Source organism: Scleropages formosus, chromosome 9 (genome assembly GCF_900964775.1).
Source record: "Scleropages formosus chromosome 9, fSclFor1.1, whole genome shotgun sequence".
NCBI lineage: Eukaryota > Metazoa > Chordata > Actinopteri > Osteoglossiformes > Osteoglossidae > Scleropages > Scleropages formosus.
The window spans coordinates 24,521,638-24,549,528 of record NC_041814.1 but is presented as its reverse complement, the minus strand read 5'-3'; the positions used below and the strand labels follow the sequence as shown (position 1 = coordinate 24,549,528).

At 42.5% G+C, this 27,891-nt stretch overlaps 1 protein-coding gene across 7 annotated transcripts; it reads left to right on the top strand.

Annotated features, from left to right (window-relative positions):
- Positions 1-67: 67 nt before the first annotated feature.
- On the top strand, positions 68-27,664 carry LOC108935332 (centrosome and spindle pole-associated protein 1-like). 7 transcript variants are annotated; one of them, XM_018753860.2, is made up of 29 exons: positions 68-173; positions 925-1,021; positions 1,160-1,263; positions 11,162-11,257; positions 11,542-11,825; positions 12,174-12,257; positions 12,736-12,827; positions 13,787-13,886; positions 14,521-14,578; positions 14,887-15,194; positions 15,361-15,500; positions 16,222-16,321; positions 17,192-17,294; positions 18,511-18,658; positions 18,960-19,103; positions 19,417-19,529; positions 20,383-20,532; positions 20,841-20,933; positions 21,206-21,340; positions 22,552-22,689; positions 23,252-23,362; positions 23,573-23,639; positions 24,160-24,286; positions 24,693-24,832; positions 24,990-25,153; positions 25,269-25,332; positions 25,752-25,825; positions 26,162-26,300; positions 26,550-27,664. In XM_018753860.2, exons 1-29 carry the CDS (start codon positions 75-77, stop codon positions 26,765-26,767), a joined length of 3,690 nt encoding a protein of 1,229 aa, XP_018609376.2. In that variant the 5' UTR covers positions 68-74; the 3' UTR covers positions 26,768-27,664. The 7 variants fall into 7 exon arrangements, with proteins under 7 accessions (XP_018609376.2, XP_018609379.2, XP_018609378.2 ...); XM_018753863.2 differs by having other exon boundaries at positions 11,539-11,825; positions 22,552-22,674; positions 23,255-23,362; XM_018753862.2 differs by having other exon boundaries at positions 11,539-11,825; positions 22,552-22,674.
- The last annotated feature ends 227 nt before the right edge of the window (positions 27,665-27,891 follow it).

Sequence of the window (27,891 nt, the reverse complement as noted above, 5' to 3'; positions counted from 1 at the left end):
GAAGGAATTTGTTTTGATGGGGAAAAAAAAATCTTTTTTTTTTTTTTTTTTAATGATGTAGGTATTGAGCGAAGATGGATGATGTGCTCCAGAGCTCTTCTGGGGAACAGACTGGTCAACTGACCATTGAAAAAGTCACCTTGGGACAGGACCCACCTTACATGGAAATAAAGGTCTGCTGTTGCACCTGTTACTTACATCTCCCACAATAATTATTTTGCAGTTCTTTGCTTCCTCTATGAAGTGCCATAATGCTTAAGTGATATGTGGGATTTTTGTGTAATGACGGATAAAACCATGGTCCTTCTGAAGTTATATTTTCTGTAAGATATTTTTGTTCCCTCTTGTGACCCTCATGCATTTTTTCTGTTTGTGCTTCAGAGGAGCTTTAATTTGTCTTTTTAATCAAAGCATGCACATTCTCTAAACTGTTGTTATTGCTCCATCGTTCAGTCAAGGTATGTTTATTCATCTCAAAGATTGTTTTTCTTAAATAATTCAATACAATTGGTTTTTTCATCTCATGTTGCAACAGGAGTAATATAAATCTTCATTATTCTGTATAAATATCATTTTTACGTAGAATAGTGTAGTGTCATTCTGTTTTTTTGATCCATTAATTGTATAAAATACAGCTGGAAATTCAGAATCATACGAGGAAATGATTTATATGAACTATTCTTGAATTTTGACAAGATATCAAGGAGTTGCAAGTGTTACGGGTCCTAAAACACTAGTATCAGTAGTTAAGGTCATTTCTTGGTTTGTTGAATCCTTCTGTTGTGTTTCAGAAATCTGGAATAGTGTAAAACTAGTGACTGTTATGGTGTAAACTGGATATCTTTGCTGACTAGAATTAGTACTTACTGCAGTAATTTTTTTTCTTCTGTATATGATGCTGAATTATATTTATTGCCCAAATAGACAAAGGCTGAGAATGCATACAGCACTTCTGTGAAGGAGAACATTCCACCCTCCGAGTGGTCTTCTCATCAGGAGCTGCAGACCAACCCAGCAAAAGGTAGTAGCTCAGCGTTCCAGGTGATCACTGCATCTGGGGGGTATGAATCATGCACCTGGAGGGAAAGTTTTTCCATTTATGTGTTTAGCTCTTTAAAGAAAACAATACTGTGTCACCCTTTGTGCTCCTTGCCTTCAGAGGAGGGATTTGGCTTAAGTTTGCCGTTGGGGGAAGAGTATGAGAGGAAGAAGCAGAGGTTACAGGAGGAGCTGCGTCAAGACTACAGGCGCTATATGGCTCAGGTATGTTACCTGTATAAACGGCATGGGAATGGGCAGCAGGCACCATGGTGAGTATGGGCTTGTCACCAGAATATTTCTTTCGAGCTGCAGGAAAGCCCTTATCCAGTTCATAAGTGAGGGTTCACTAGAGGATGTGGCCCTATGTATGCAGCAAAAGACATGAGCTGAGTGTACTTGTTCAGGGCAGCAGTGTAAAAGACTGTATTTAAATATCTGATTTGGAAAAGTCAGAGAATTGAGTAAAGATTTTAGTTTTTCCCTTGTGAACTTGCAGATGTGAAGGAAGGTAATGTTTTTTAGACTTCATATATATTTCCACTTACATTTATTCATTTAGCCGATGCTCTTCTCCAAAGCAACTTGCAATGTTAAGATTAGTTATTTACCCATTTATACAGCTGGGTAATTTTATTGGAGCAATTTAGGATATGTATGGTGATCAAGGGTACTATAGCTAGAAGTGGGGAAATCGAACCTGTGACCTTTAGATCCAAAGGCAGTAGCTCTAACCGTTACCAGCAGAATCATTTGTTTAATCACTGTTTAAAATCACACAGCTTAGCTCCATAAGTCCACTGGCTCCTTTTGTTACGAATTCTGATTATACAGATTTTTCCAGGGTAATTTTAATAGCATTTTCTTCACTTGTTTCTAAGCTTGTGTGTTGCGGAGCAAAAGCAACCTGTTTCCACACAGCTGGTAGTTGATAGTAAAACACTTAACAGAATGGGAGTGTGAAAGTGCCTTCGTTCAACTCGCCTCCACAGTGTTTACAGCTTTCACTGTATCGGGTGTAATTAAGAGGGTGTGATAACATGCTTTAATTAACAAGTATTTTTATATTATATATTTATCCAAGACTCACGTTTGCATCAGTACCAGGCTACCATATGCTGGTTACCAAATATTTAGATGTCATGACTCCCAGTTTTCCTATTTAAAGCCTAGTGGCAGTGAAAAGGTGCCGACATGCAAAGAGAAGGCAAGTTACCGGAGACCACCGTTCCGAAGTTCGAGTCCGTACCACGTTTACCATTTATTTTCATTGCAGCACATTCCAGTTCCATATCCTTTCAAATAAAGCCTGCTACTGAGTTAAATAAACCTGAGTGTAAGCGTCATCCTGTACGAGGGATCAGAGAAAGGTCACGCATTTATAAGATGAACTGGTCAGCCGTCACAATCGATTTGGTTTTTTAGTTTTAATTTTAGTGTTTGAGTTTAATTATTAGGACTTTATCTGAGACTTTTACAGAACCTAACCAGCAAATTGAAGGTTAGTTATTAAGCTGTTATTGTCAAAGACTTAATGGTGAAAGAGTCTGAATTTATGAACAAAATGAGTTATGAACGCACTTTCGGGTCTCAGTTGTGTTTCAAAGTTGAGCAGTATAAAATTTGTAGTACACTATCAGAAACAAAGAATTAAGTGTAAATTTATATGATAAGTGACAAAAATGTAATTATAAATGGGAAAATACATCTTTTGAAAATTTGTAACTGAAATGTCAGTAACACAAGGAGCCAGTGTATTTAAATAACGTTTACATTTCGTTGTCCAGTTGTATGTGCCCATGTCTGGCAGCAGTCTGGGGTTTATGTGCTGAAATGAGCTGTATGTCAAGGTCTGATGTGATTTTGTAGAGCCTTATGCGTTGCACGTATTAGGATGTGTGTCCCCGTAGACTTAAGACCGTGATTTAAGACCTTGCATGCCGTTTGTTGCCGTTTTCAATATAATTAACAGCCATAAGGAGCACGTCATTGACTCTGAGACAGTTGACATGGCAACACATTTCCTCACTTTAACAAACGAGTGGAGATGCACCCTTGAAATTGTCTGAGGACTGCACTGTTTAATACTGCCTATATTTTTTTTTCCTGTATGGGTTGCAGATTTTAAAATTCTGGACCAATTATCACATGTGGCAACCCTGACCGGAGGTGCAATGTTTCTTAGAGCTCTGAGGAAATAGCCAAAAAAAAAAATGACTGCGCTGTGGTCCAGTGAACATTAACAAGCTTCATACCAGCTTGAAAACTTTGCCATTCTTTGTGTGGAATCTCTCAAGCTGAATAATCTCAGATCAGCAAAGTGTGTATTTTTAAGAGCTGAGTCACTTTCCTCAGAAAAGAGGTGAGTACTATACACATGATGTGGCCTCCAAATAGCTTCTCCCTGCCTCTTGGGGGGGGAAGGGATGTCTACAAAGGTACTCAGGCTGTGGGGAGTGTGAGGCACAAGAGGCTGTTGGGGAGCAAGAAGACCTCCCACCTTCTCATCTTCATTCTACTGTTCACTTATTGTCATCATCCCCATTAATAAAAATTCCTCTTTTTGGCCTGGGGCAATATATAAACACATGGTTGCCAAATGATGGCTTTATTGCACACTGCAGATTCAATTCATGATGCAGACTGGAAATAGGAAAAAACTGAAATGAAGAAAGGAAAACGTGACAAAAGTTCAATATAACACTGATAAACATTAGTCAAATCAAAGTATACCAAAGGCCACAATGCTATTACCAAAGTAAACATTTTTTCTAATTCTGTAACATTTCTGTAATAAATGTATCAAAATCTCAAAATACTTATCTATATATTTTCATGAAATGAGGAGCTGCAAAAATGTACTTTCCTCTCCATGTGATTGTTGGAATGAAATATTGCTTCTGCAGACATTAAAAGTATAGTAATTTAGCACGTTTAAAATTTAGTGCCCTCGGTTGGGCGTGAAAATAATTTTAAACTACTAGTTAACACTTCCTGACTGGTATGCGTCTGATATTTTTGAAGTTATGAACTTATTTACTCAACATCTGAAAGAAGCAGTCTCCGAGACTTGTTATAGAAAGACCCTTGGATAACCCTCTTGGACTATGTTGACTTGAACATTTCCGACCCATTTCTATTTGAAAAAATGTGATTCCTCCTAACCTTGCCACCTTTTAAGATGCACAATTGGAGCATTTCATACTGCCACTTCATGTCACTCTTGTAGAGGTACTCTTTTCTTGCTGGAGTTCCTAAAATGGACTTTGAACTTGCCTCCATGTCCTTCAAACAAAATACACCTTTAAGAGCAGGTAGTAATTTTTTATACAAGGAGCATTGTTACTGTCAAAATAGGGAATCTAGGTCAGTGGATACAGGGACCATTGGATGAATATTTACAATTGCTGAATGTTCTGCCATGATTCCACAAGGGTGAGCTTTGCTGGTCTGATATTCATCGCCATGAAGTTCACCATGCATCTTGTGATGCCAGTCGTGTGCTCTCAGCTGCCTTCCAAATGGGATGAAGGTGGCAGGAAGAAGATGCAAGTACAATTGCTGTCACTTGGGTACTCATCAGATACTGATAGGTATACAGAATGCTGAATATGGACTATCAAGCATCTTCCAATTTTGAGTAGGTCAAGATCATCAAGGACACAATTTGAAGAGTACAACTCTGCTTAGGAATGCATTTTGCTTCTCTGTAGATCTTGAACCACCTCAACTGGCTCCTCTCAATGCGTAGCAGTGGCTCTCCCTATTGCCACCATGGCCCTAATGGACAAGCGGTTAAGAAAATTGATGGATGGATGTAGATCATGAGTGTTTGAGTTCTGTTATTTCATCAGGACTGATGATGAATCCTGGTTCTCTGAAGACAAGGTGAAGTACAGGATGAATGGACACTGGAGTTCAGAACTGCTTTATTCTGGTTGCCATTCGCAAATAAGAATCTTCAGCTCTAGTGCAAATCTATGGAGACCTGGCGCTGATCATATTACCACCATGTGTATTTTCACGTATGGACATTTGGGTCAGATTCTGTTACCACAAGAGCAGAGTTCCAACACACACAAGTTCCCCAAGATCCATACACTGCAGTCACATCCTCAATGGTACCCTCATTTTAGATGAGAACTTATGAGTAACTACAAACATTTTGTGTTGCTAGGTAACCACAAACATTCAGTTAAATACCTACAACCATGTTGCTAAGTTACTACAAGCAGTCTGTTAAATATCTACAACCATCTGTGTTGCTCGGTAACTGCAAGCATTCCGTGTGGCTAAAATTGAGCTTATATAAAAGTATAAGCAAAATAAAATATCCCTTCACTCTCACACAGTCCCCTCTGTGATACTTAAACGAGAGAATAACAAATAAGGAAAGTACAGCTGTAATCACACTTTTGACTCCTGGTTATATATCCTTAGACTGTTCAATATGGGCAGTTGGCCAAATGGTGCACACAAGATGGCAAAATTCTGGTGTTTGAGTTTAAGAAAAATAACAAGATGCAGGGTATTGACATCTGGTTTTCTGGTTGGTATTTTGTGTTTACAATTCATTGACCAGCAGTAAAGGTGCTATGGGGAGAGGTTACTATAACACATTACCATTAGCATTTCTTCATGCCTGTTTTAGGTGTTAGTGCTTGTTGCAAGTGGTTGACATGGATCCACCTGGGTTGGTAGGGTCCTTATGTGGTTTCTTTACGTAGACCCACTCTTGTGACACCAAATTGTGTTCCCTGAAGTGACCGTCCCAAGTATCAGTAACCTATTGTAAAGCAGTCTTTAAAGTATTGATTGGTTTCAAGCAATAGTCAACAAGGCTTAAGTCTGTAGACACTGGAGGAGTTCCATGAGATCAAAAGCTCCATTTTAAACTGGCCAGTCATTTTCATCTTTTTACTGAAAATAGGCTTGATGAACCTTCCTTCATTTAACACCACATTCCCTTCCTGGAACTGTATTGTTGAATGTAGTTGCATCAACATGTATTTGCCCAAAAGCGGTTGTTTTAAAAAACTCTTGACAATCACTGGTGGTTTTCATGGTAAGGGAGGGAACAGAAATGGTATACTGTTGCCTTTTTCGGTGCATGTCATAAAATTGTGAAGCATCAACAGTACTTCCTGTCCTATTGTGCCACAATCTGAGGTATCAGTTTGCAGTTCTAAGGGTTTAGTGTACTTTACTTCAGGTGGATTTTATTTCCTCCACCCCTAGGTCCTTTGAACATTGCCAGTAAGTGGCAGTCAGCGTTAGTTCAGCACCTAAACCCCGGAAAGATTCACCTCTGCCTCTCATGCCAATGGTTACATTCATACATTGGTATGTTTGGGCTGCAAGCAAAAAAGGGGCTTATTAATTTTTTTAGTAGCATCACCAACAGCTGTTATTGCTGTTGGGAATTCAGTTATATGAACATCACCGCTATATCATAAGGGGGTTCATTGACAACAGGTATGTTCACCCAGTAACCTTCCTTCTAGCAACTTTGGCCTTTTCTAGACTTCTCTGACATTTGTGTCTTGGACCATCACCACTTTTGCAGAGCTCTTACTTTGGCTCCAGTGTTGACATCTAGTCTGTTGGTCACCTAACAAGAATGTAATCTCGATACCATTAAGATTTGATTCTCACCATTTCAGCCAGTTCAAGGCAATCTTGAGAGCCCCATAGTGGTTGTTCTTGTCATGAGGGGCTCAGTGTCAGAATTTTCCAGCCATACAAATCTGAATCTTTTTTCATCTTCACTGTTGTCTTGTTCCTTTCTGTTGATATGCAGTCGCTTTGCCCTTTGCTGTCATCCATCATACTTTGGAATCTTGAGAGTAAAGACTTGGAAGCCTGGTAGATGCATATATTATAGGTGGTCTTCAGTCTCTTTTCCCATGTTTTCATTCTATTATTCATTCTACTGGATAATGGTGGCTCCTTGGACCACCTGTGAATCATTTCAGGTTTTGAAGTATCATGTACATCTCTGTACTCATACCCTAAAGCATCCTCCTATTCAGCATCCTCCAGAGCCTTAGTCTTAACATGGGCCAGCAGAGGTGCTGGTGAGGTACTTTGTGCTATCACTGTGCTCCAAGGTGCTGTCATCCTCTGGCACTCTATGCAAGTTACATTTGTTTAAGTTACATCTAATGTGCGATGGGAGAGGGGTTCACTGCTCACTGTGGAGCCAAAGACGTTTCTTGTTTTTGTAGTTGAACTTTGAGCTCTGTGCACCTCTTAAATTTTTCTCATTAATCCTGTTTTCTGTATTGGGTATATCCATAGCTTTTTACTGTGAGCACTTTTGAGCTTCTCATCATATTGTTTGTAACACTACTTTGTTGTGCTTTTGTTGTTGAATCATGGTCACAGGATCAAATGTTTTTCTTATGCATGGATTTTTCCCCGTATGTGATTAATACCATCCAGGGACCACTTTCTTGTTGGAGGCACCAAACTTGAATTTCTGTGAAATATTTCTGAAAATTATTGGTTTATTTTGACAATTTTTACATATTCGGCACAATCGGGTCAACCATGGTCTCAATCATAATTCCTCCTGTAACAATTTTAAAATGACTTAAGTATGGACTTATCTCATTAGTGAGTACTTTAACACAGAAGAATCCTTACCTCTACAGTCGCCGAAGAGGTCTGCTAAGTTGACCTCCAGCTCTGAAGGGTTTTCTCACAGCAATTCTGTTTGTGCTAACTGTCAAATTCTTTTGTTTCTTGGTGTGATCCTGGTTCTTTGGAGCCGAGGACATTGACTTGTGTGCACTGGAGCTGAAGATTCATGTTTGTATGTTAACATGAATCTTCAGCTCCAACGCACTCAAGTCAAGTCTGTGGAGACTTACTTCTGACTCATTATAAGAAACAAAAGGGAATCTTTAGCTGTGAAAATTTATTTTGATTTATTTTGTTATGCAAATCTTAGGTTACAGTGGACAAGTCCTACACGCTGCAGTTATATTCTCCTTTTTATACTGTATCCTGAAACAAGGGTGTGTCTTGGCTGAGCTGATCACTAACTACAAACAATCTATGTTGCTAGGTAACTAAAAGCATTCTGTTAAATGACTATACAGGTTCTATTTTGCTAAGCGGTTTCAGCCAGTGTGTGTGTATGTGTGTGTGTGTGTGTGTGTGTGTGTGTGTGTGAATACCCTTGATTTCCAATCCTTCCTTGGGGATTTGAAAGGGACAAGTCAACATAAACTGGGGGGGTGGTTGAGTCTCCATGAAACCAGGGGTCAGCTGAGTGATATGGTGACATTTGGTGAATCTTATAAAATGTTAGCTTAAGCAAGAAGGTTCTTTTTGTTGACTATGTGCTGCAAGCTGCCATGCCTGTTGGAACTGGTCATGACGCTTAGAACGTTTTTCCACTTCTCTGGATGGGCGTTTGACCTCTTTATATGATGCATGATGTTATTCATATACATGCAGAATCTTGACTCACTGCGAATTGATCCTAGGACCATTGTGCTGTCAGAACAGAATGTCCCCGCATCGGCATTGAAGTTAATTTCATCAGTTATTGCATCTGTTATTTCTACAGTCAAAATGGCAGTACACAGCTCGAGCCTTTGAACCGTTATCTCTGGAAATGGAACACGCATGGTCTTCCTGAGCGTAAAGTCCACAGCTGTACCACCAGTTGCATTTGTAGCTCTGAGAAAAAAATGCATCTATTGTGCTGGGCGGCACAGTAACAGCTTTAAGCAGTTCACATAAGGCCTAGACTTTCACTATTTCGGTCATGTTGGAATAATCAGGATGGCACCCTTGCTTGTGTTCTGCTCTTGGTGACTGTTTCATACTAAGGTAGCTGTGATTCACAGCTCCAGACTGTGAATATGGTCAATTTCCTTCTCAAGCTCTGACAGACTAATTATAAGCTTACAGTTGTTTCAGATGTGGTGATAACCTCAATACGTTGGGAAACCTGCTGAGGAGCATCGTCACTCCTGTGAGTCTTGTGCAAGTTGATCGTGTGAGATGCTGTTTGGCTGTTTCTTATCTGAGGGGTGACAATGAGTTCGCTGTCAGATGGCAAATCTTTCTTCCGTTCATTGTTTGGAGGGTGTTAATATAGTGGTGCTGGTCTTGAACATACTCCCCAGTTTCTTTGACTGATGACATCAGCAATGTCTGTTGCCTTCTGCCCCAGATAGCTGGTTTATTTTGCGAACATGTATAGGGAGTCCCTGGATTATGAATGAGTTCCGTTCCTAAATTGAATTTGTATGCAAGTTGAAAAAGTTAGGTATTTTTACAAATACAAATTACAAATTGTATTTTTGCTGAGATGTACGTCACTTTGGACAAAAGCATCTACTAACTGAATAAATGTAAATGTAGGTATGGTTCGCATCTAACGTCAGTTAGTCAAATGTTTGTCTTAGTATACAGCGTACCTTTCTATGCATAAGAAACGTTAAAGAAACACACACACACACACACACACACACACACACACATTTTCAGAACCGCTTGTCCCATACGGGGTCACGGGGAACCGGAGCCTACCCGGCAACACAAGGCGTAAGGGGGAAAGGGACACACCCAGGACGGGACGCCAGTCCGCCGCAAGGCACCCCAAGCGGGACTCGAACCCCAGACCCATCGGAGAGCAGGACTGCGGTCCAACCCACTGCGCCACCGCACCCCCTCGTTAAAGAAACACTTCCAGATAAAAATAAAAACAAAAAAATTAAAGCCAAATACAGTAACACACACGAGACTCTGTTAGCAGCAACGTGGTCCAGTTGAAAAGAAGGAAGTCTTTGTCCTTTGTCCTACCTCGGGCTCACTCGCCCACAAGCCGACGAACCGCTGTAGAAGAGCAATGTTTTGATGCGTGTCACAAAGTAGTGCCCGTTTGTTATTACGAACCATTGTACGTAACTATAATTTTAAGTATAGTAGGCTTTATGATGGGTGGTTCGTAACTGCGGGTTGTACGTAAGTTGGACGTTCGTAACCCGGAGACTTCCTGTACTACTGTCTCATAGACAACACCCTTTACCTAAGGGCTCTGCTTCTTTCTCTTGTTTGAGGGTTTCCAACACAGCGTATAAATGTATCTGTTCATCATTAAGCTTAGCCTGTTTTACATCGGTTTCTTTTTGTTTTTGCGATGCTGTGGTGCATGTCGCTCAAGCCCAGACCCAAGCTTCTAATGCAGCCTTACTAGCTGCATGTCTGCTGGAGCCTTTTGATAACTTACAGTGCTGCCCAACAGTGAAAGACTCTTGTTTTGACTCTGTACTCCAGCACATTGGATTTGAAGGTGTTTTGTTTAAATTGGTTGAACCATCTAGAGGTTGCATCTCTTTTTTATACGTAGACCCCCTATTGTAAGGGACAAAAGGAATTGGCCAGTTAGGTGGTCATTTGTTACTTGGCCAGCTGTGTGTCACATCATTAGGTCATGCAAAATATGTACAGTTGATTTAGATGTGGCATTTGCATTTACATTTATTCATTTAGCAGACGCTTTTCTCCAAAGCGACGTACATCTCAGAGGAATACGATTTGTGCATTACATTAGGAGAAAGAGAGACATAGTTGCAGACATGTGATTCTTAAGTAAACCTAGTTTGTTACTTTCCACTTTATGCACCAATGTTCATCGCATGAGTAGGTGCACAAAACTCAGGATAGACAAATCCTGATCACCTTCATACAATTTTTTTTAAAATAAATTTTAAAAAAAAAATCCATTTATATTTGGAGTCTATTGCTGTTGTGTCTCAACATGAAGACCACAGTGGTGTCAATGCTGGTAAAGCAGGCAGGCTATACTGTAATGAGGATGAAAAATCAGAATCAGTCAGTCAGGGATATAGGCAAACATTAGGTGTGTCAGAATCAGTTCAGTGTTAGTCTCATCCTTTGTGGTACCATTGAGAGCAATATTATAACGTTTTAAGTGTTGAGAACAATCAACAATTAGTGTTATATATAATGTTACAGCTGATTCAAATAGTGCTTTGAGATGCAGTAGGTCTTCGCTTTTCTATTTCAATCCTATATAGTTTGACTTGATAGTATTTAAATGGCTTTTTGTGGTTTGCTGTGTTTGTTATGTGCTTCCCAGGAAAGGCTAAGAAATGGAAGGAAAAATGAGTGTAAGGTTCTTCATAAAGGGCAAAATGGAGAGAAAAAGATGCAGAACATGACAGATGTGTCACAGGTACTCGTGCTATGATTACATTTGTTTGAAATTTGTATACCAGAATATCTAGACAGCAGCTGCACATCTCCCAGGATGCAATTTTGAAACTTTTTGATCATAAAGTTACTGGACTGTAGTTATGTTGGATATATGAACTGATTCTTGGTTGCTCTCACCACGTATGCTTGATATTTACGGAAGAAGTAAATGACAATGCAAAATACATTGAGTGAAATAACAAAAAAGGTACATTAAATGGCCTCTTTTTGCATTTTATGCTTTTGTGCTTCTTCTCTCAGCAGGCCAAAGTCGTTGCCGACGGACCTCGTATCTGGGCGAAACCCAGTGAGAAACCCCAGTCCAGGAGGGATGCTGCCACTCTAACAGAGAGCGGGTGGGAGACACCATCGTACCAGCGGCGTGGCCGGAGAGAGCGGAGGTCCTGGGCACTCCGTGAGGAGCGTGACTCGGAGCCAGGTTCCTCAGAGGAAGAGCTGCACCTCCTGGCCAGGAGGCAATTGCGAGCAAGGCACGAGCGCAGACACGCAGAGAGGAGGAGGCATCGGCTGTCCTACAGACCCACCAGGTAAAGTCATGCAGTCTGGTTCCGATGCCACTCTTGCTGTAGTGCCCTTGATGAAGGTACTTACCCTGAATTGGCACAGTAAAAATATCCTGCTATATATTTCGATAAATCATTGCAAGGAGCTTGTTGTTGTACACGCCTAACCCTGAATTGCACTGGATATAGAGTTAAATGAAGACTGATAATAATAATAATAATAATAATAATAGTGATAAAAGCCTGAATTCAGCAAAGTCTCAAATTCTCACATTGTTGCCTCTGTCAGTTCCATTGTGATTTTTTTTTCAGTCGTTTGGGTTTTAGTGGAGGACTTGTGCCACCTATTACCACATATTTTCTGTGGGACAGGAGAGAAAGAGCGTCCAGTGCCGATTATGAAGAAGACTACAGGGAGACGAACCGGAAGTCGCTTTCAGTTTCGCCAAAACCCACGTATGTTTCTGTCTTAAACTTATTAAGAATGGGAAGCAAAAGAAATGGGAACATTTACACCAGTCCATGTAAACGCTACTATATTCGTTGATTCATGTGATGAAATCAGGGACCTGAACTTGCTGAATTTTCTTATTGCTCTGTGTTGTGTGTTATTATAAATGTTGAATAATAAAAAAAAGCGACTGTCTGATCTGTGGAAAAAGTCAATGCTGATAATGACATCTCTTCACTCTGTGTGTGAAGAGTGCGAAGACCTGATTAACTGTAATGGCCTGCATAGATACACACATTCTGTGGGCATTGATTTTAGTAGGGTGTGGGTGGGGCTGTGGGGGTTGGACTGGGTGGTCCACCACAGTGTGCTGTGCTGAGACGGGGGTTCAGCTGCTATGAGTCCAGAAGAAAAGCAATTGTTATAGGTGGGTTGGAGAGTCACATGTATCTGCCGTGTCTAGCGAGCCTCCTTTCGTTGCAGGCTGCAGGAACCAGAGCCAACAATGTCCAGCCAGAGATCCAAGTCCGCAGCCAGTAAGGATGAGGCTCGATTTGCCACCGGACTAATGATTGGTAAGATCTGCCATCCCCTTTAGGCATTTTATAGATATTATTAATTTTTAATGTGAATGCACTGTGTTATATTGACCATTTCTTTACCTTAAGCATTGTCGAGAAGGTGTTTTCAGTCTGAGCACCATATTCATCACCGATTTCTAAATGCTACATACGATCGGCTTCGCTTTCGTCTGTGCTCTTTAGTCAAAAATGTCAGGTCAAAAATGATGTTTCTGAAAAAAATCCTGTAATTAAAATAAAGAGAGGACATCATGTTAATGTATGTAGACAGGTATTGATATTGATACACGCGGTTGAGTAGGCCTTAGGCCAGGGGCTGGGGTCCACTCAGGTCAGACTGGTATTGACTGGCTGGTCAGATGTCTCTTGCTGGCACTGTTTATATTGTGTGGCCTTTAAACCAAATGAGAAATGCCAGGCTTGCATTTAATGGGGCACAGTTCAGGTATATCATTTTCCACATACCATACACCTGTACACACTATAATATGTTCAGTGCGATGTGGAAATAGTGCCCTGTGGTGTAGATGTACTAACTAACAGTGACCTGCACAGAATATGCAGGGCCGCACAGCGGTACAGCACTTGGGTGTCGGGAGAGGACGTGGGTTCGAACCCCGCTCAGTCTGTGCGGAGTTGCCATGTTCTCCCCATGTCTGTGTGGGTTTCTTCTGGGTGCTCTGGTTTCCTCCCACAGTCCAAAGACATGCTGTTCAGGTTCACCCGTAGTGTGTGTGTTCCACTGATAAATGGATGAGTGACCCAGAGTAAGTAGTGTATCTAGCAGTGTAAGTCACCATGGTGAATAAGGTGTGTGGGCTGATAACACTACACAGAGTTCATTGGAAGTTGCTTTGGAGAAAAGCGTTTGCTAAGTAAGTAAATATTTTATTGAAGTACATGCAATACCCGCATATGTATTCTACCTTTTGACCCACTAATGTGGTATACAGGAGGCGCTGCCGAGGATCACCTGGTCAGACAGCAGAGGAAAGACCGATACAGACAGGAGCTGCTGGATCAAATAGCCGAGCAGCGGAGGAACAAGAGGAGGTATGTGGGACCCCCGTGACCACTGAGGTCACGCCATATCACAGTCATCAGTGTTTTTCTTCATTTCTTCAGGTAGAATGCTACCTGTTTGACACTGTCTCTTTCCAGTGGTAACAGTGGGGGCAGCTGGTAGCGTAGTGGTTACAGCTGCTGTATTTGGACCCAGAGGTCACAGGTTTAAATCCCACCTCCAGCCGTAGTACCCTTGAGCAAGGTACTTACCCTAAAATGCTCCAGTAAAATTATCCAGCTGTATAAATGAGTAAAAAACTGTAAGTAGAAGAAATGTAAACTGTTTTATATTGTAAGCTGTAGAAGTAGTAACAATTCCTCTTTTTGAGAGCAGATAAACAGATGGAAAAAACTACGCTTTAGGTCGTACATATGCTGTTATTGCTGGTTTAAACTTAAAATAATCGTTTAATGGATTATATTAGCACATTTTTCAAAACAGGCTTGTTCTGCTTAAGGTGTATTAATGCTTTTTATGTCTGTTGTACAAAAAAATGAGATTTCCAGTCTACTGAGTACCATGCTTGTCACTTAGAGTTACTCAGTGTGGTGTATCTGTGTCTTTTGGCAAATGATATTATTTTTGTAATTATTTACTTATTATTTTCTCTGTATACGCTAGGGAAAAAGAGCTGGGACTCATGGTTGCCGCCACAGGAGCGGTTGATCCAGATAAACTGGTGTGTGCTGTTTTTCATTTGAAGTCGTTTTGCATTTTCTACGCAGATGAGTATAAATTTAATCCATTCCGACTAAGTACTCAAAGGTGGCCAGTGGGACATCTGTAAACTAACTTTTCCAGAGTCCAGATTCATTACAAACTGCAGCAGCTGTAATGTAAATCTTCCCTGTGTGGAGAGGGTGGCTGAGCAAAGTAAATTACACCAGCGAGACTGACTTATTGCACCTTGATGTTGTCAGAAGCCTCCCAAAAAAGTAGAATTTTAACGTGCCTGTCATATCTGACCGCTTGGTTACATTCGTGCAGCCCGACCGCATCAGACAGTTTAGCGCTGTCACTCAAGACCACAATGGCAGCAAAAGAGAGGTTCCAAGCAGGATGGGTGTCGACACACTACACGGTGCCAAGGAAAAGCCCCTGCCAGTCATGGACGAGCAGTCTCCACCGGAGAGACCTTCTGCAGCCTTCCAATCTCCCGTGCTGGACAACAGCATTACTCTGCCGCCAGTAGCTGGACGCAGGGCTGCGGGACCTGCGGGGGGTGGTCTTAGTGGTCACAATGAAGACATCCATAAAAGCCTTTCCAGCACTTTAGGTGAAATCGTAGCCCTAAGGTAAATGAGGATTCTATTTATTTTTTCTTATTATTTATGTGTCTAATAATTGCTGAGAATTAGGTGAACTCCTGAAGCTCGTTACAATTAATTGTCTTTCAGCGCGATAGTCAACACATGCAGATGAGTCCAACAGCAGTGTACATCATGCTGGTCTGTTTTTCAGAATGCCAGCTATGCCAGCTGTCCCCCCTCCTGTGCTGCCCATGCTGGCCGACTCCTACAGGACCCCTTACGATAACGCCTACTACTACTATGGAGCCAGGAATCCTCTAGCCCCTGCTTTGGTTCCCAGTCTGCACCATGGTATGATTTCTGTACCTGTGGATTTATGGGAAAAGAAGTCCTTGCCAGCACCTTCAAGTGTGTCTTTTTCCTCATCCGCAAATGTACCGCTTGTTTACATTCAGAAATCTTTGAAATGCATGTTAATGATGAGGCTTAGACTACACACACACACAAACACAGAGTCTACAAGCGCTTGTCCCGAGCGGGGTCACGGCAAACCGGAGCCTAACCCGGCAACACAGGGCGCAAGGTTGAAGGGGGAGGGGACGCACCCAGGACGGGACGCCAGTCCATCGCAAGGCACCCCAAGCAGGACTCAAACCCCAGTATCACCACAGAGCAGGACCTGGCCAAACCTGCTGCGTCACCGCACCCCCCTGCAAGCTGACATTTAAATATAAATGTGTTTATATAGTACATATTAAAACTGAGAATTTAATAATTAACACGGGTGTTGCCTAAATGTTGACAAAACTAGGTTTTTTTTTCCACAAATAGTCATTACAGCCTGGTATCAATTCTACAGAGTGCTTTTTGGTGGCAACGTCACTTTTTCGCGCGTATCACACGGACTGGTGCAGCTGTGTGCTCTCTGCAGCCTTTGAAGCACAGATCATTTTCCTCGTGCATTATTTACTGTGTGGGCCATGATCGGCAGTGCTGTTTTCCCTGTGAGCAGGCCGCTATTGATGGCTTTTAAATGATAATGACCGCTCCATGCCCTGGGGTTTGATAATAGGTGAGCTACCAGGAAGTGGAGAGTATCCCACGACTCAAGTGAACCCTCTGCCCGGATTGTTTCCGCCCACCCAACAGGGTCGCTCAGGACCCCAAGTACAGTAAGTCTTCGCCTCACTTCGTGTCCTGGTCCTCAGTAGTTTAGTATCCTGTTGGAGGGTACAGCAGTAGTCCAGCAATTTCAACCAACAGTTACTTAACCAGCAAACCACCTGTTGGTCTTTCATTTAGATTTATTCACTTAGCAGACACTTTTCTCTAAAGCAACTTCCAGTGAACTCTATGTAGTGTTATCAGCCCACACACCTTATTCACCGTGGTGACTTACACTGCTAGATACACTGGGTTACTCATCCATACATCAGTGGAACACACTCTCTCTGTTACTCACACACTATGGGGAACCTGAACAGCATGTCTTTGGAGTGTGGGTGGAAACCAGAGCACCCAAAGGAAACCCACACAGACACAGGAAGAACATGCAAACTCCACACAGACTGAGCACGGATCGAACCCATGTTCTCTCGCACCACCCAGGCACTGTGAGACAGCAGCACTACTCACTGTGCCACCTTGCTGCCGTTTATACTTTTACCATTAAATTTAGGTTTTAATGCCACAGCTTTGTACATAGGCAGCAAGGGGCTGTCCATTTATCAGTCCAGACAGGCTGTATTTATCATTGTCAACATGCGGCGCACACTTCAAAGTAAGATCCATGGTGCTCAAGAACTTTGTGCCACTTTGTTTGTTTTTATATCTTATTATTATGCTTTTGTTAAGCACACGTGATTTTGTTTCATCTGTGGAGTAAAAGATAAGATTGAGGAGCTGAAGGTGATCAACAAAGAGCTGATGCAATCACTTTTGGAGAAGTGTGAGCAAGATTAATAAACGAATAATATACTGATGCTGTGTATTTATGATAAACAATAATATTTTACAGAAAATATCTCATGCTCTTGCTATAGAGTGACCGGTGAGGCTGATCCTGTACCAGGTGGAATGGGAACAGGAGCCTTTCCAGGAATGACAGCCCAGAAGTCAAACTACCAAGAAGCCCTCAAACAACAGGTACACCACAATGTGTATGAGTCAGAGAGAATGGGTTATGGTGTTCATGTATTTGATCACCATAGTATTAGTCATACTATGTATACCATATACACAGTATACCATAGTTGTCTTTGGATAGCTCACCTGGTAGAGTGGCGAACCGTAGTGGGGTGAATACTGTCATCCTTAGGCCGCCGGCTCGAAGGACTACATAAGTTTTGCACGGAAGTTCTGGGTTCTGGCTCCGTTATGGTGGAGCGACCTCCCCCTTTCACTCAGAACTGCTGAAACTCTGTCTGCATTCAAGAAGGGTCTGAAAACTCACCTCGCCCAAGATCTCTCCAGCTCATGTACGGTGTAAATGTTCATGCACCATAACTTTATGATCATCCCCAAATAAGCCTTAACACACGTTTGTGTACCTTCAAAAAAAAAAATTGTAGGAAGGTTATCAGGATTCATCTATCCTGAGTTTTGTGCACGTACTCATGCGATGAACATCGGTGCATCAAGTGGAAAGTAACAAACTAGGTTTACTTAAGAATCATGTCTGTCTGCAGCCATGTTTCTTTCTTCTAATGTAATGTACAAATTGTATTTTCACTGAAATGTACGTCGCTTTGGAGAAAAGTGTCTGCTAAATGAATAAATGTAAATGCAAATGTATTAAAGTCAGGAAAGACGGGGGGAAAGTGCAGCAGTCGGCATCCAAGTTCCCAGCACTGTGGGAAACAGTAACAGTGGTAAAAAACAGAAGAGACTCTCTTTAGCCAGCTTTCCCTTACATTGTCTACTCCTACTATTAAATACTATACTGCAGAAAGTGAAATGTACTGTCAGAAAGGAAAAAGATGCCAGGGTGGGATCCAGTGTTTCGGTGAGGAGTGTCGAAATTTTCATTAGCATCGGGCAGGCTTCTAAATTCGTGTGCACAGTGATAATGTCTGACTGATCAGGAACCGTTTCCATTGTCTGCTGACTCTACTAGCTTCTTTAAACCTGAGCCAAGGAGGGCATAATAGTGGGTACAATAGTATAATAAAAAGGGGGTACAATAGTATAATAAAAAGAGATTAGAGACTGGAGCTGAAATTTCTACTGGTGGAATCTGAGTAGGAGTAAGTGGTACTTCCAGCAGTGCAATAGCAAGAGTCTTATTTCGAATTTTTGATCAAATATACGTTTTTTAAGAAGGTTTAGCGACCTAGAGAACGCTGACTTGTAATGGCTGCAGATCCGAGAGCGGGAGGAGCTCCGTAAGCAGGAGGAGGATGAGAGACAGAACCACGAGGCCAAGCTAGCCAGGGATATGGAGGCCTACAATCCCTGGGGCAGAGGAGGCGGTGGTGCACCTCTGAGAGACAGCCAGGGCAACCTCGTTGGTATGGACATTGTGTTTCTCACTCTGATTCTGAGTGCGGTGCTTTCTGCGTGTCTCTCAGCTTTCCTGTCGTATTAAAAGTATGACCGCATTTGTCTATGATTTAAAAGTGTATCTGGCAGCATGTACCAATCTGACCCTTGCATCTCCATTGAGCTTCTTAAATTCAGGTGTCGAAGTTGGTATGAGTTGCCCATTAGGAATTCTAGGTTGCTTACTTGGACTTGTATTGATGGTAGTCTAGTCATTCCATGTGGATGGCCTTACTGGGTTCACTGGGGTATATGTTTCTGTGCCACTAGCTGACCTGAAACAGATGCACAAGTTCAATAAGGAAGCATATCTGAACCTCAACTCTCAGGACAAGCAAACAGTTCTTCTTGCCGCCAGGACCATCTCGACCCCTGAGGCGGAGGACCAGCCCACCTCGCCCCAAAGGACCTCAGGTTGGTAGGACTCCTGGAAGGGTCCTGGAAGAACAACATCATGCACCTGTAAATCAGAATCAGAATGAGTTTTATTGGCCAAGTGTGCTGATGCGCACAAGGAATTTGCTGTGGTTCTAGATGCTTCCTGTATTTACAGACAACAAACAGCGGACGCAGAATTACAGAATACATAAATACCATAAATATCACATAAATCTGACAGTATTGCTCGGCTTTGTTCCCCTGGGTAACACTTTTGTATCATGACTTCCTCCGGCTGGAGCTCATGCAGATCTACAAGTCAAAGTTGGCTTGTTTTTTGTTTGGCCAGGTGTCTCTTTTGCCCAAACCTCGCCCTTTGCCCGGGGCAATGTTTTTCCGGAACTGAGTGAACGGCAAAAAGTTCACGGCCAAGAAAAGTACAAAGATGATCTCCGAAAGCAGGTATGTGGCAGTGCACTTCTCCAGCAGCCGAGGGCAAAAAAAACGACCTGGGTTTTTACGATTTGTGTTGGCCAGTTCAGTTACGCACTACAGAGTACCGCATTCCTATAATGATATACAGTATATGTGTTTTTTTTACTTGCATTCTTTCCCTTCCACTTTTGTGTATATAATGGTTAATCTGTGCTGTTTAAACACATTAATTTCCTCAGAAATGCAACAATTTTCTGAAGACTCAGTGACATCTATATCTTTAAATGTCAAAATTTTAAGATAAGTAAATCATTATGGGATTATTTGAGGAAATACCTGCATATGTGGCTTGTTAGATCTGAGATAAAGACGTTCGTAGAGTTTGAGTATACTTTTTTATGTATTGTTTTCAAAATTAGAACAGTGAGGAAGTGTTTTATATACAGGCCCATGTTTGCTACTACAACTGTACCTGATTCAAAAACTCTTTGCGGAGACATGCGAGATTCAAAGAAGCTTCAATCTCTTTGTGGGCATGTGCAAATTTTGAAGGAAAAAATAAGCATAGTTGATGCAAACGAACCAAGAATTAAGTTTTAAGAAAATTTCCAGGCACAAAACACGACGAACTAAATTTGCATTTTTATTGTCGTTTATTCCAGTTCAACGTGTTTAACTGTTTGCTTACAGTATTAGCCTTCATTTAGGGTGACTTTGGGGTAAACTTTGGATGGGCTTGGGACAAATTGGAATTTTTCCCCATAAGAAATAATAATATCCTTATGAGTTTATTCAATATTCAGTTCATTTCCAGGAACAGATTTGGACCGGATATCGGGAAACAAGCGCACTGTCCTTGTCTACCTGTCTCGTCGCACAGATCGAGGAGAAGCGTCGAAAGGAGGCAGAGGAGCGCGAGCGGCTCCGGATGCAAGAGGAGAAGGAGGAGAAGAGGGTCGCAGAGGAGCTAGCAAAGATGAGAAGGGAGTATGAGGAGGAGCAGGAGAAGAGGAGACGCAAAGAGAGGGAGGTTCGCTCGGCATTTCTATTACACGATACGTGGAATGGGCTCACTGCCGTATGTCTCTCTAGAATATTTTCTGTCGAGAGTAAATCCTGTAATCATCAGCACTATAAATGATGTCATTTCTAACACTTACACACACGCACAATACATTGAAGGGTATTTAAAATGATAAAACGAGTCTTTCTCGCTACAGTCCCAAGCACCGTACATCTCATGCTTCTGCGAGTCGTTCTGCGCGCGCGATTAGTCGAGTTACAACGTGACGCCGAGATGCGGCATTTTACTTCTTCCCAAAACACGCACACGAGAAGATGATGCGGCAGGCGGAGGAGTGGCGCAAGCAGCGTGAGGAGGAGAAGAAGAAGCGCGAGGAGGAGGAGGAAGAGGATAAGCGTCACAGAGAGGTATTGACTCCCTCTATAGGATCATCTGCCTGAGCTCTGAGCTCATTATATACACAGCTGTCTTACATGGAAAAATATAGGAACTTGTAAAAAATCTCTTTTTAAGTGTCCGTCTAAAGCGTACCATCCGAACTCCGGATCGGACACGCGTATCCTCAACGTGTGTGTTGTGCGCACGCCAATTCTGTTCGTACAGAACTCTCTCAGGTTCTCTGACATTTGTCATGCTGGCCATTGAGTCACTCGTCGCTCTCTCTTTCACCTTCTGGAAGAAACGCAGCGAGTTGCCTCATTCCGATCCCCAAGCGAGGAAGGACACGGACGCTCGGCACACATCGAGACCGCCTTCTGCAGGCGGTCGCTGCGCCCCATCAGCTGCGTCTGCGAGTTCTCGCTGGGTGTCTGGGGTGAGCTTTACAGCGGAGACCAAACGAGTTTTGTAGATCAAGGAGTCACAACTGGACCCTTTCAAAAAGGAAGGGAACATTTTCACACTACCTGCAACTGGGGCTAATGAATGCGAGAAAGAAGTTATAGCTGAAACTGTATTTGGGATACAATTCTCTTGGAAACATTAAGATACTTCGCAAACAGTAAAATACGAAGCATTTACGTCCAATGCGTGATACACGTAATATGTTCAGTTAAACGAGAGCAAAAACCATAAAGTAAATGCAGAATGTAACGGTATCACGTACAAGATCACAGTAGTGTTTTCATGTCATTTCCTTTCTGTGGAAGATGATAAAATGTGCATTCGAAGGTGAGGAGAAAGTAATTGCCCCTAACCAGCCTAATTTACATTTACTTACTTAGCGGATGCTTTTCTCCGAAGCGACTTCCACTGAACTCTACGTAGTGTTATGAGCCGACACACCTTATTCACCACGGTGACTTACACTGCTAGATACACTACTTACAGTGGGTCACTCATCCATACATCAGTGGAACACACTCTCTCTATCACTCACACACTATGGGCGAACCTGAACAGCATGTCTTTGGAGTGTGGGAGGAAACCAGAGCACCCGGAGGAAACCCACGCAGACACAGGGAGAACGTGCAAACTCCACACAGACTGAGCGGGGATCGAACCCACGTCCTCTCGCGCCACCCAGGTGCTGTGAGACAGCAGCGCTACTCACCCTTTTTAAGGGGGTAACTAGACAGCTGTTTGACTACAATCGGGCCTCATTCACCCCAGTCCTGTCCAGTATAATTTTTAGCTGCTTAAAGCCTTATCAGCATGAGTCAAGTTAACAAAACAAAGATTCATACAGTCACATTTTCCAAAGTGACTTACAGTGTTAAGTGCTTACAGTCATTTACCCATTTATACATACATTTATCTGTTGTGAAGGGGCACTTACTTTTTCCACAACTAGGATTCCGCGTTTTGTTATCTTCCACAGCAAGGAAAGTACATTAGAATCTTCATATACAATAATATAAAAATTCACGTGAAAATACTTTTCCACAGCACTGAAAGCTAAATTAGCATTAGATTCAAAGTAAAAAAGATAAAATCTCAGTGAAAGACATCTTGCAGCTGTTCAAAGTACTGCATAGCGTATCTGAGTTGAAATGCAAGCTTGAAGCAGCTTTTTATCGCTGTCAGGAAAATGCCGAAAATGAGAGCGAGAAACACGAGGAGGGGTGGCGCAAAGCGGAAGAGGAGAAAAGCAAGAAGGAGAAGCGTCACAGAGAGCTGCTGAGGTTTCAGTCCAAGAGGGACAGACAGGTCTGGGTGGAGGAGGTACCACTTCCTTTCTACCTCACATTGCTGCTTTACGCTCAGTGTTATACCACCCTGACTTTCTCCTCTTGATCTGGAGAGGCCTCCCTCACCCCTGAGCTCTGCGGTATGTCGTAGACCCTCCCCACAACCTTGCGGAGGAATTTTATTTCCGCCTTTTTTTAACCCGTGATCATGTCTGGTACGCTACCCAAAGCTTGCGATCATAGGTGAGGGTGCTGATACGTATGAAGCCATAAAATGGGGTGGCACAGCGAGCAGCACTGCTGTCTCACAGCGCCTGGGTGGTGCGAGAGAACGTGGGTCCGAACCTCGCTCGGTCTGCGTGGAGTTTGCATGTTCTCTGTGTCTGTGGGGGTTTCTTCTGGGTGCTCTGGTTTCCTCCCACAGTCCAAAGACATGCTGTTCAGGTTCCCCCATAGTGCGTGAGTGACAGAGAGAGTGTGTTCCGCTCAGCTGGAGGTAGTTACTGGAGGTGTTCACGGGACTCTGTCAGATGCTCAGATCTTCGTAATGTTAGCCGTTCCATCGTTTTTTAGCTCTCTCTTTTCCCTTTTGGAAGAAGCGCAGAGAGTCGTCTCCTCCCGTCCCCGCATTGAGGAAGAAACTGTCCACTAGGCACACAACCCGTCCACCTTCAGCCGAGAGCCACCGTGCCCCATCGGCTCTGTCGGTGAGTTCCCAATGGGCATCTGGGATGAGCCCTGCAGCGGAAACCGCAAAACTGTTGCGGACTTTTCTCTGCAGCGGTTTGGGTCACATTCTGCTTTATTAAAAGGGATTTAAAAATGGCCAGAATACTTGAGTGCGGTTTCTACAGAGGGTGCTGTTGAAGGTGTTTGTGTGTGGGAAGAGCAGCAACGTTCCCTGTGTCCCTCTCCAGAAGAGCTCAGGATGTGCACCGCAATCCCCGCAGGAACCATCCGGTAGGAATCCACCGAAATCCACAGGTAAGGTACCCCCCCCCCATGTTGCACCATATTGACACTTTACTCTGCAGCTGAGGAGCATTTTACAGTTACTCTCTACTTTTTATATCAGAAAAAATATACCGGCTTCAAACAAAGTTTTTATAAAAATGCTGAATGCTTAATAACGGACTAACCGATCGATGAACGGGTTCGATTAGTGTATGCGTAATATCGTTATCCAGTACCTGTGTCAAAGCCTTCTTCGGTGGTTCATAAGCCCAGCTATAGTGCAACATGATTTAGCGGTTTAATTTTTAAAGCCCTGGCGCCCTTGTTTACAGATAGCCTACTAGGGACACTCTAAACTGTCGGTGAACATTGATGCCATTCCACTTTAAAAATAAAATACCGTTAAGTGATCTATTTTTTTTTTTTTTCTTCTTTTTCAATTGATCAGATCAAACTGCTTTGTGCACACAGCGGAAGGGACTGCACTTTTCTTCCGCCGAGTGAAAATTCTGCAGCGGTGCTGAAGCGTCACTCTCGATCTCTCTTGCAGAGGAACGCGGGGGTGTGATCGGCGAGCTGTCAGTCCTGCGCAGGCTGTTACGTGATAAACAGAGACAGCTTGAGGAGGAGCTGCTGCAGACAAAGGTGGAGGAAGGTGACGCGTCTAATGCCATAAGGTGAGACGAGCTTACATTTATAATGGAGCCCCACTCTAAGATGTTACAGCACCGCTATAAATGGATACATACAGGCGCCTTTATGTAGCGTAGACTCAAGGTTGTGTCTGTCGTTGATACCAAAATTAATTTACAATGTAATATTTTAGTTTGGTCAGGAAAAAAAAAAAAACTCTTGTATTCAGGTGCAATTTTGGAATCTTCCCTGTGAGAGACATCCTCCTGCGGTTTCATTAAAAGTCTGAAATTATGCATTTATGCTTTTCTGCCGTGAAAAATCTCACTCGAGATTTTTTAAAATTGTCAAATTGCAACAGTCCTTCTTGAAAAGTGTGAATTGAGAAGGCTGCTGTATAGAGTTCTGCTGATTTGAGAGGGGCACCACTTAACTTCAGCATGTTCTCAGTGCCCCCAGGCACAAGAAACATCACCCTATGGATGTGTTTCACATAAGCCGGCCAGTCGCTGTCAGGCGAACCCCCCAGAAAGCTGCGGAGGCAACTAACCTGCAAAATATCCTCGATTTCAACAAGCTCAAGTACAGAGGTGAGTGTTCAGGGGAGCCTTCAGTCTGGAACTGCCTAGGCGGATGTGCGAGAAATGTTCACCTGGCGATTGAAGAATCCGAGACATGATTCCACTTCAAGAGGAGCTCAGGAGGCTCACGAGTGAAGCAGCATGTGAATTTGCGTGTATGCTGCAGATACTGAATCGCGAGAAGAAGTTCGCCGTCTCTACCCGGACCCCCCCGGTGATGACCGGAGCCTGGATATCCAGCAACGAGCCCTAATCCGCGAGCAGCAGCGCAGGATCAACAGACTAAGGAACACGGGTTCTGCAGACGATCTCTCGCACAAGAGCAAAAACGTGAGAGAACAAGGACCGCCTCCTCACGTGCACTTCGACAAGCCAGCGTGCTTGTAAATTTTTGCCAGTCTCACTGCAGAGCATGTCTTACGTTTCTCTTTTATAATCGTCTCAGATCGAGAATCCCACCAAGGATTTAGTGAGAAGCTCCCTTCTGACTTCAGAGAGTGCTTTCTTTGGTAAGTTGTTGTCCCTTGAACAAGAAAAAGTTTGTGAACTCATTGAAATTACCTGGATTTCTGCATTAATTATTCCTAAAATGTGGTCAGGTCTTGAACTAAGTCACAATAATAGAGCAACACAATCTGCTTAAACTGATAATGCACAAGCCATTTGGCCATGAATGGGCAGGGTAGATGCTTGGTCATATGGGCAGAGTGTGACTTGCTGCCAGTAAGGCAACGAATGCTGTGTCAGTAGCCACCGATTAGAGGACAGAGGCTTCATCGGCAGCAGGCAGAGGGGACATGCACTGGGCAAGAGGGGTAGAGAGCAGCTTCACAGTGAGGACCGGTAGGGCAGCCAACTGAATGACGCTGTACTTCTTTGTGCTGCCAATTTTTAAACCCTAACATGGATGTGACACTGGACCCATCAGAACCTGAAGAGGGCACATCCCAACGCTTGGCCAGGGAGCAGAGGAGGTTGGCAAACTGGACAGATCCAGACAGGGTAAGTACTGCTTCTCAGTTGTAGACAAACATGATTCTATATGGGAAGAGATCTGTTCTAAAACTGCATGTTTTGTTCTGGGGAAAATGGATACTGGCTTGGTAGAACAAGGACTTGCTTCAATGTTCAGACACTAGATTCATTTTATTGAATCTGTCTCCGCTCATCAAAATTAAAAATGACTGCTGTGTACTTACTTTGTCATAATGAAACTGCTAAGCGCTAGAGATCAAATCTCACAGAAATCAGAAAAATACAGAGGAAAATTCTTCTTTCATGTTTCACTGCGTGAGAAGAGTGCTCTATAAAAAATAAATTGAACTGAATTGAGTACAGGAGCTGGGGAGCCCCAAGCAATTGATGGGCCAGACAGACTTTGACTCACCGCACTCTGAGGCCAGCCTTCGCATGAAGGAGCACAGAAAGCAGAGGATGACGAGGCTTCAGGAACTGAAAGACCAAGGCTGGTTGGATGGTGGGGTGGTGCTCGTTGTTGCCATTTTCTTTATTTACATTTACACATATTCATTTAGCAGATGCTTTTCTCAAAAGTGACGTACATCTCATAGAAAATGCAATTTGTGCATTATTTTAAGAGAAAGAGAGTTTGTTTATCGGATGGCTGACCAACCACATAAAACTTCACCTAGTATCTTCTCTGAACGTGACATAATTAGCATATCCAGGCAGACATGTGGTTCTGAACCATTTGTGTTGTCCCCAGAATTGGACACATCCAATGAAGATGGTGATCTCCCTCTGCACACTGTAGAAATGAACTTGGAAGGGCGCCAGTCTGTGGACACGGTTGCCACAGAGCCCTGGCTGAGACCGGGTACTTCAGAGCACTTGAAACAGGTCATGACTCGTCAGAGGCACAAGCCACCCAGCAGGAACTTGTCAAAATCCAGCTGGGAGGACCCATCCACTTACCCCAGCTGAGCCGCTCACCGAAGAGCCTACCTCTACTAATCACATAGATGGGGTTTTTGACAGGCCCTACTGGAGTCCCACGGCTAAGTCAGGGTGACATCTAGTGTCTCTCTACTGTGAGATTAATATACACCAGTCCTCACCTTAAGAACATAACTGGGACCAGAAGTCTGAATGAAACTCAAATTGTTTTTAAATCTAATGACTACATTAGAATCAATGAGAGCTCAATAATACAGACATACCTTGATATATTGACTGGTAAGGTTGTGTAAAAAAAAACCTCACATAAAACTATAATGAATAAGAATTTTCTTTTATTCTCTCTTAGACTTATATTATTTACTTACCCATTTTCACCTGCTGCTTTGCCAGTACACTGTGGTTCAGAGGCTGTTATGTAAACATAGTGCATAAGTCAGGGTAAACTGTGGACAGTTTATTGTCTATTTCAAAAATAATAAATTAGTTAAAAGTTAACAAATGAGTTAAAAGACATTTATTCTATTTTCAACTGCTCATCCAATGCTGGGTGTCAGTGTTGAGAAATCAATCCTGCAAACTCAGGGCATGAGACCAAATACACTGTGGACAGGAAACCTGTTGTTGCAGGACTTTCATCAACTTGAAACAACATTAAAATAGTCTAAAATTCCTGAAAATATAACATACATCATCTCCACAACCTCATATTCAATGTGTTTTGTCTGCTTTATACATGCAATTCTTCTTCCTGTGCATTAAATACTGGCTATGTGTCTCATTTTTTACTGGACACACAAAAGTTCTGATGTTCAGGATGGGACTGATTCATCACATAAACTTGTGCAATATTCATAGGCACCAAGGCACTTTCAGTTTGCATTATTAACTATACAATCAATAAATGCTAAAAATAAAAATGAAGTACAGATGTAGGTTGATTTTTTTTTTTTTTTTTTTTGCTTGGAAATTTTCATAAAAGTATTGGATATAACAAATAAAAATACGCTGTAAGACATACAATTTTTCATTAATTTTGAGCAACATTAAAATTAAAACTAATTTAAATTGACTGAGAATAAAAATACATTATTTACACAAAATCCATGCCATTTATTGACCAGAAACATGAACTGTTCATAAGTGAAAAA

Excerpts from the sequence above, each read along its gene's own strand:
- LOC108935332 (XM_018753859.2), top strand. The coding sequence starts at position 75 with ATGGATGATGTGCTCCAGAGCTCTTCTGGGGAACAGACTGGTCAACTG. Across the intron at positions 1,022-1,159 it reads GCAGACCAACCCAGCAAAAG|AGGAGGGATTTGGCTTAAGT; the intron begins GTAGTAGCTCAG and ends CCTTGCCTTCAG. Across the intron at positions 25,826-26,161 it reads ACTGGACAGATCCAGACAGG|GAGCTGGGGAGCCCCAAGCA; the intron begins GTAAGTACTGCT and ends AATTGAGTACAG.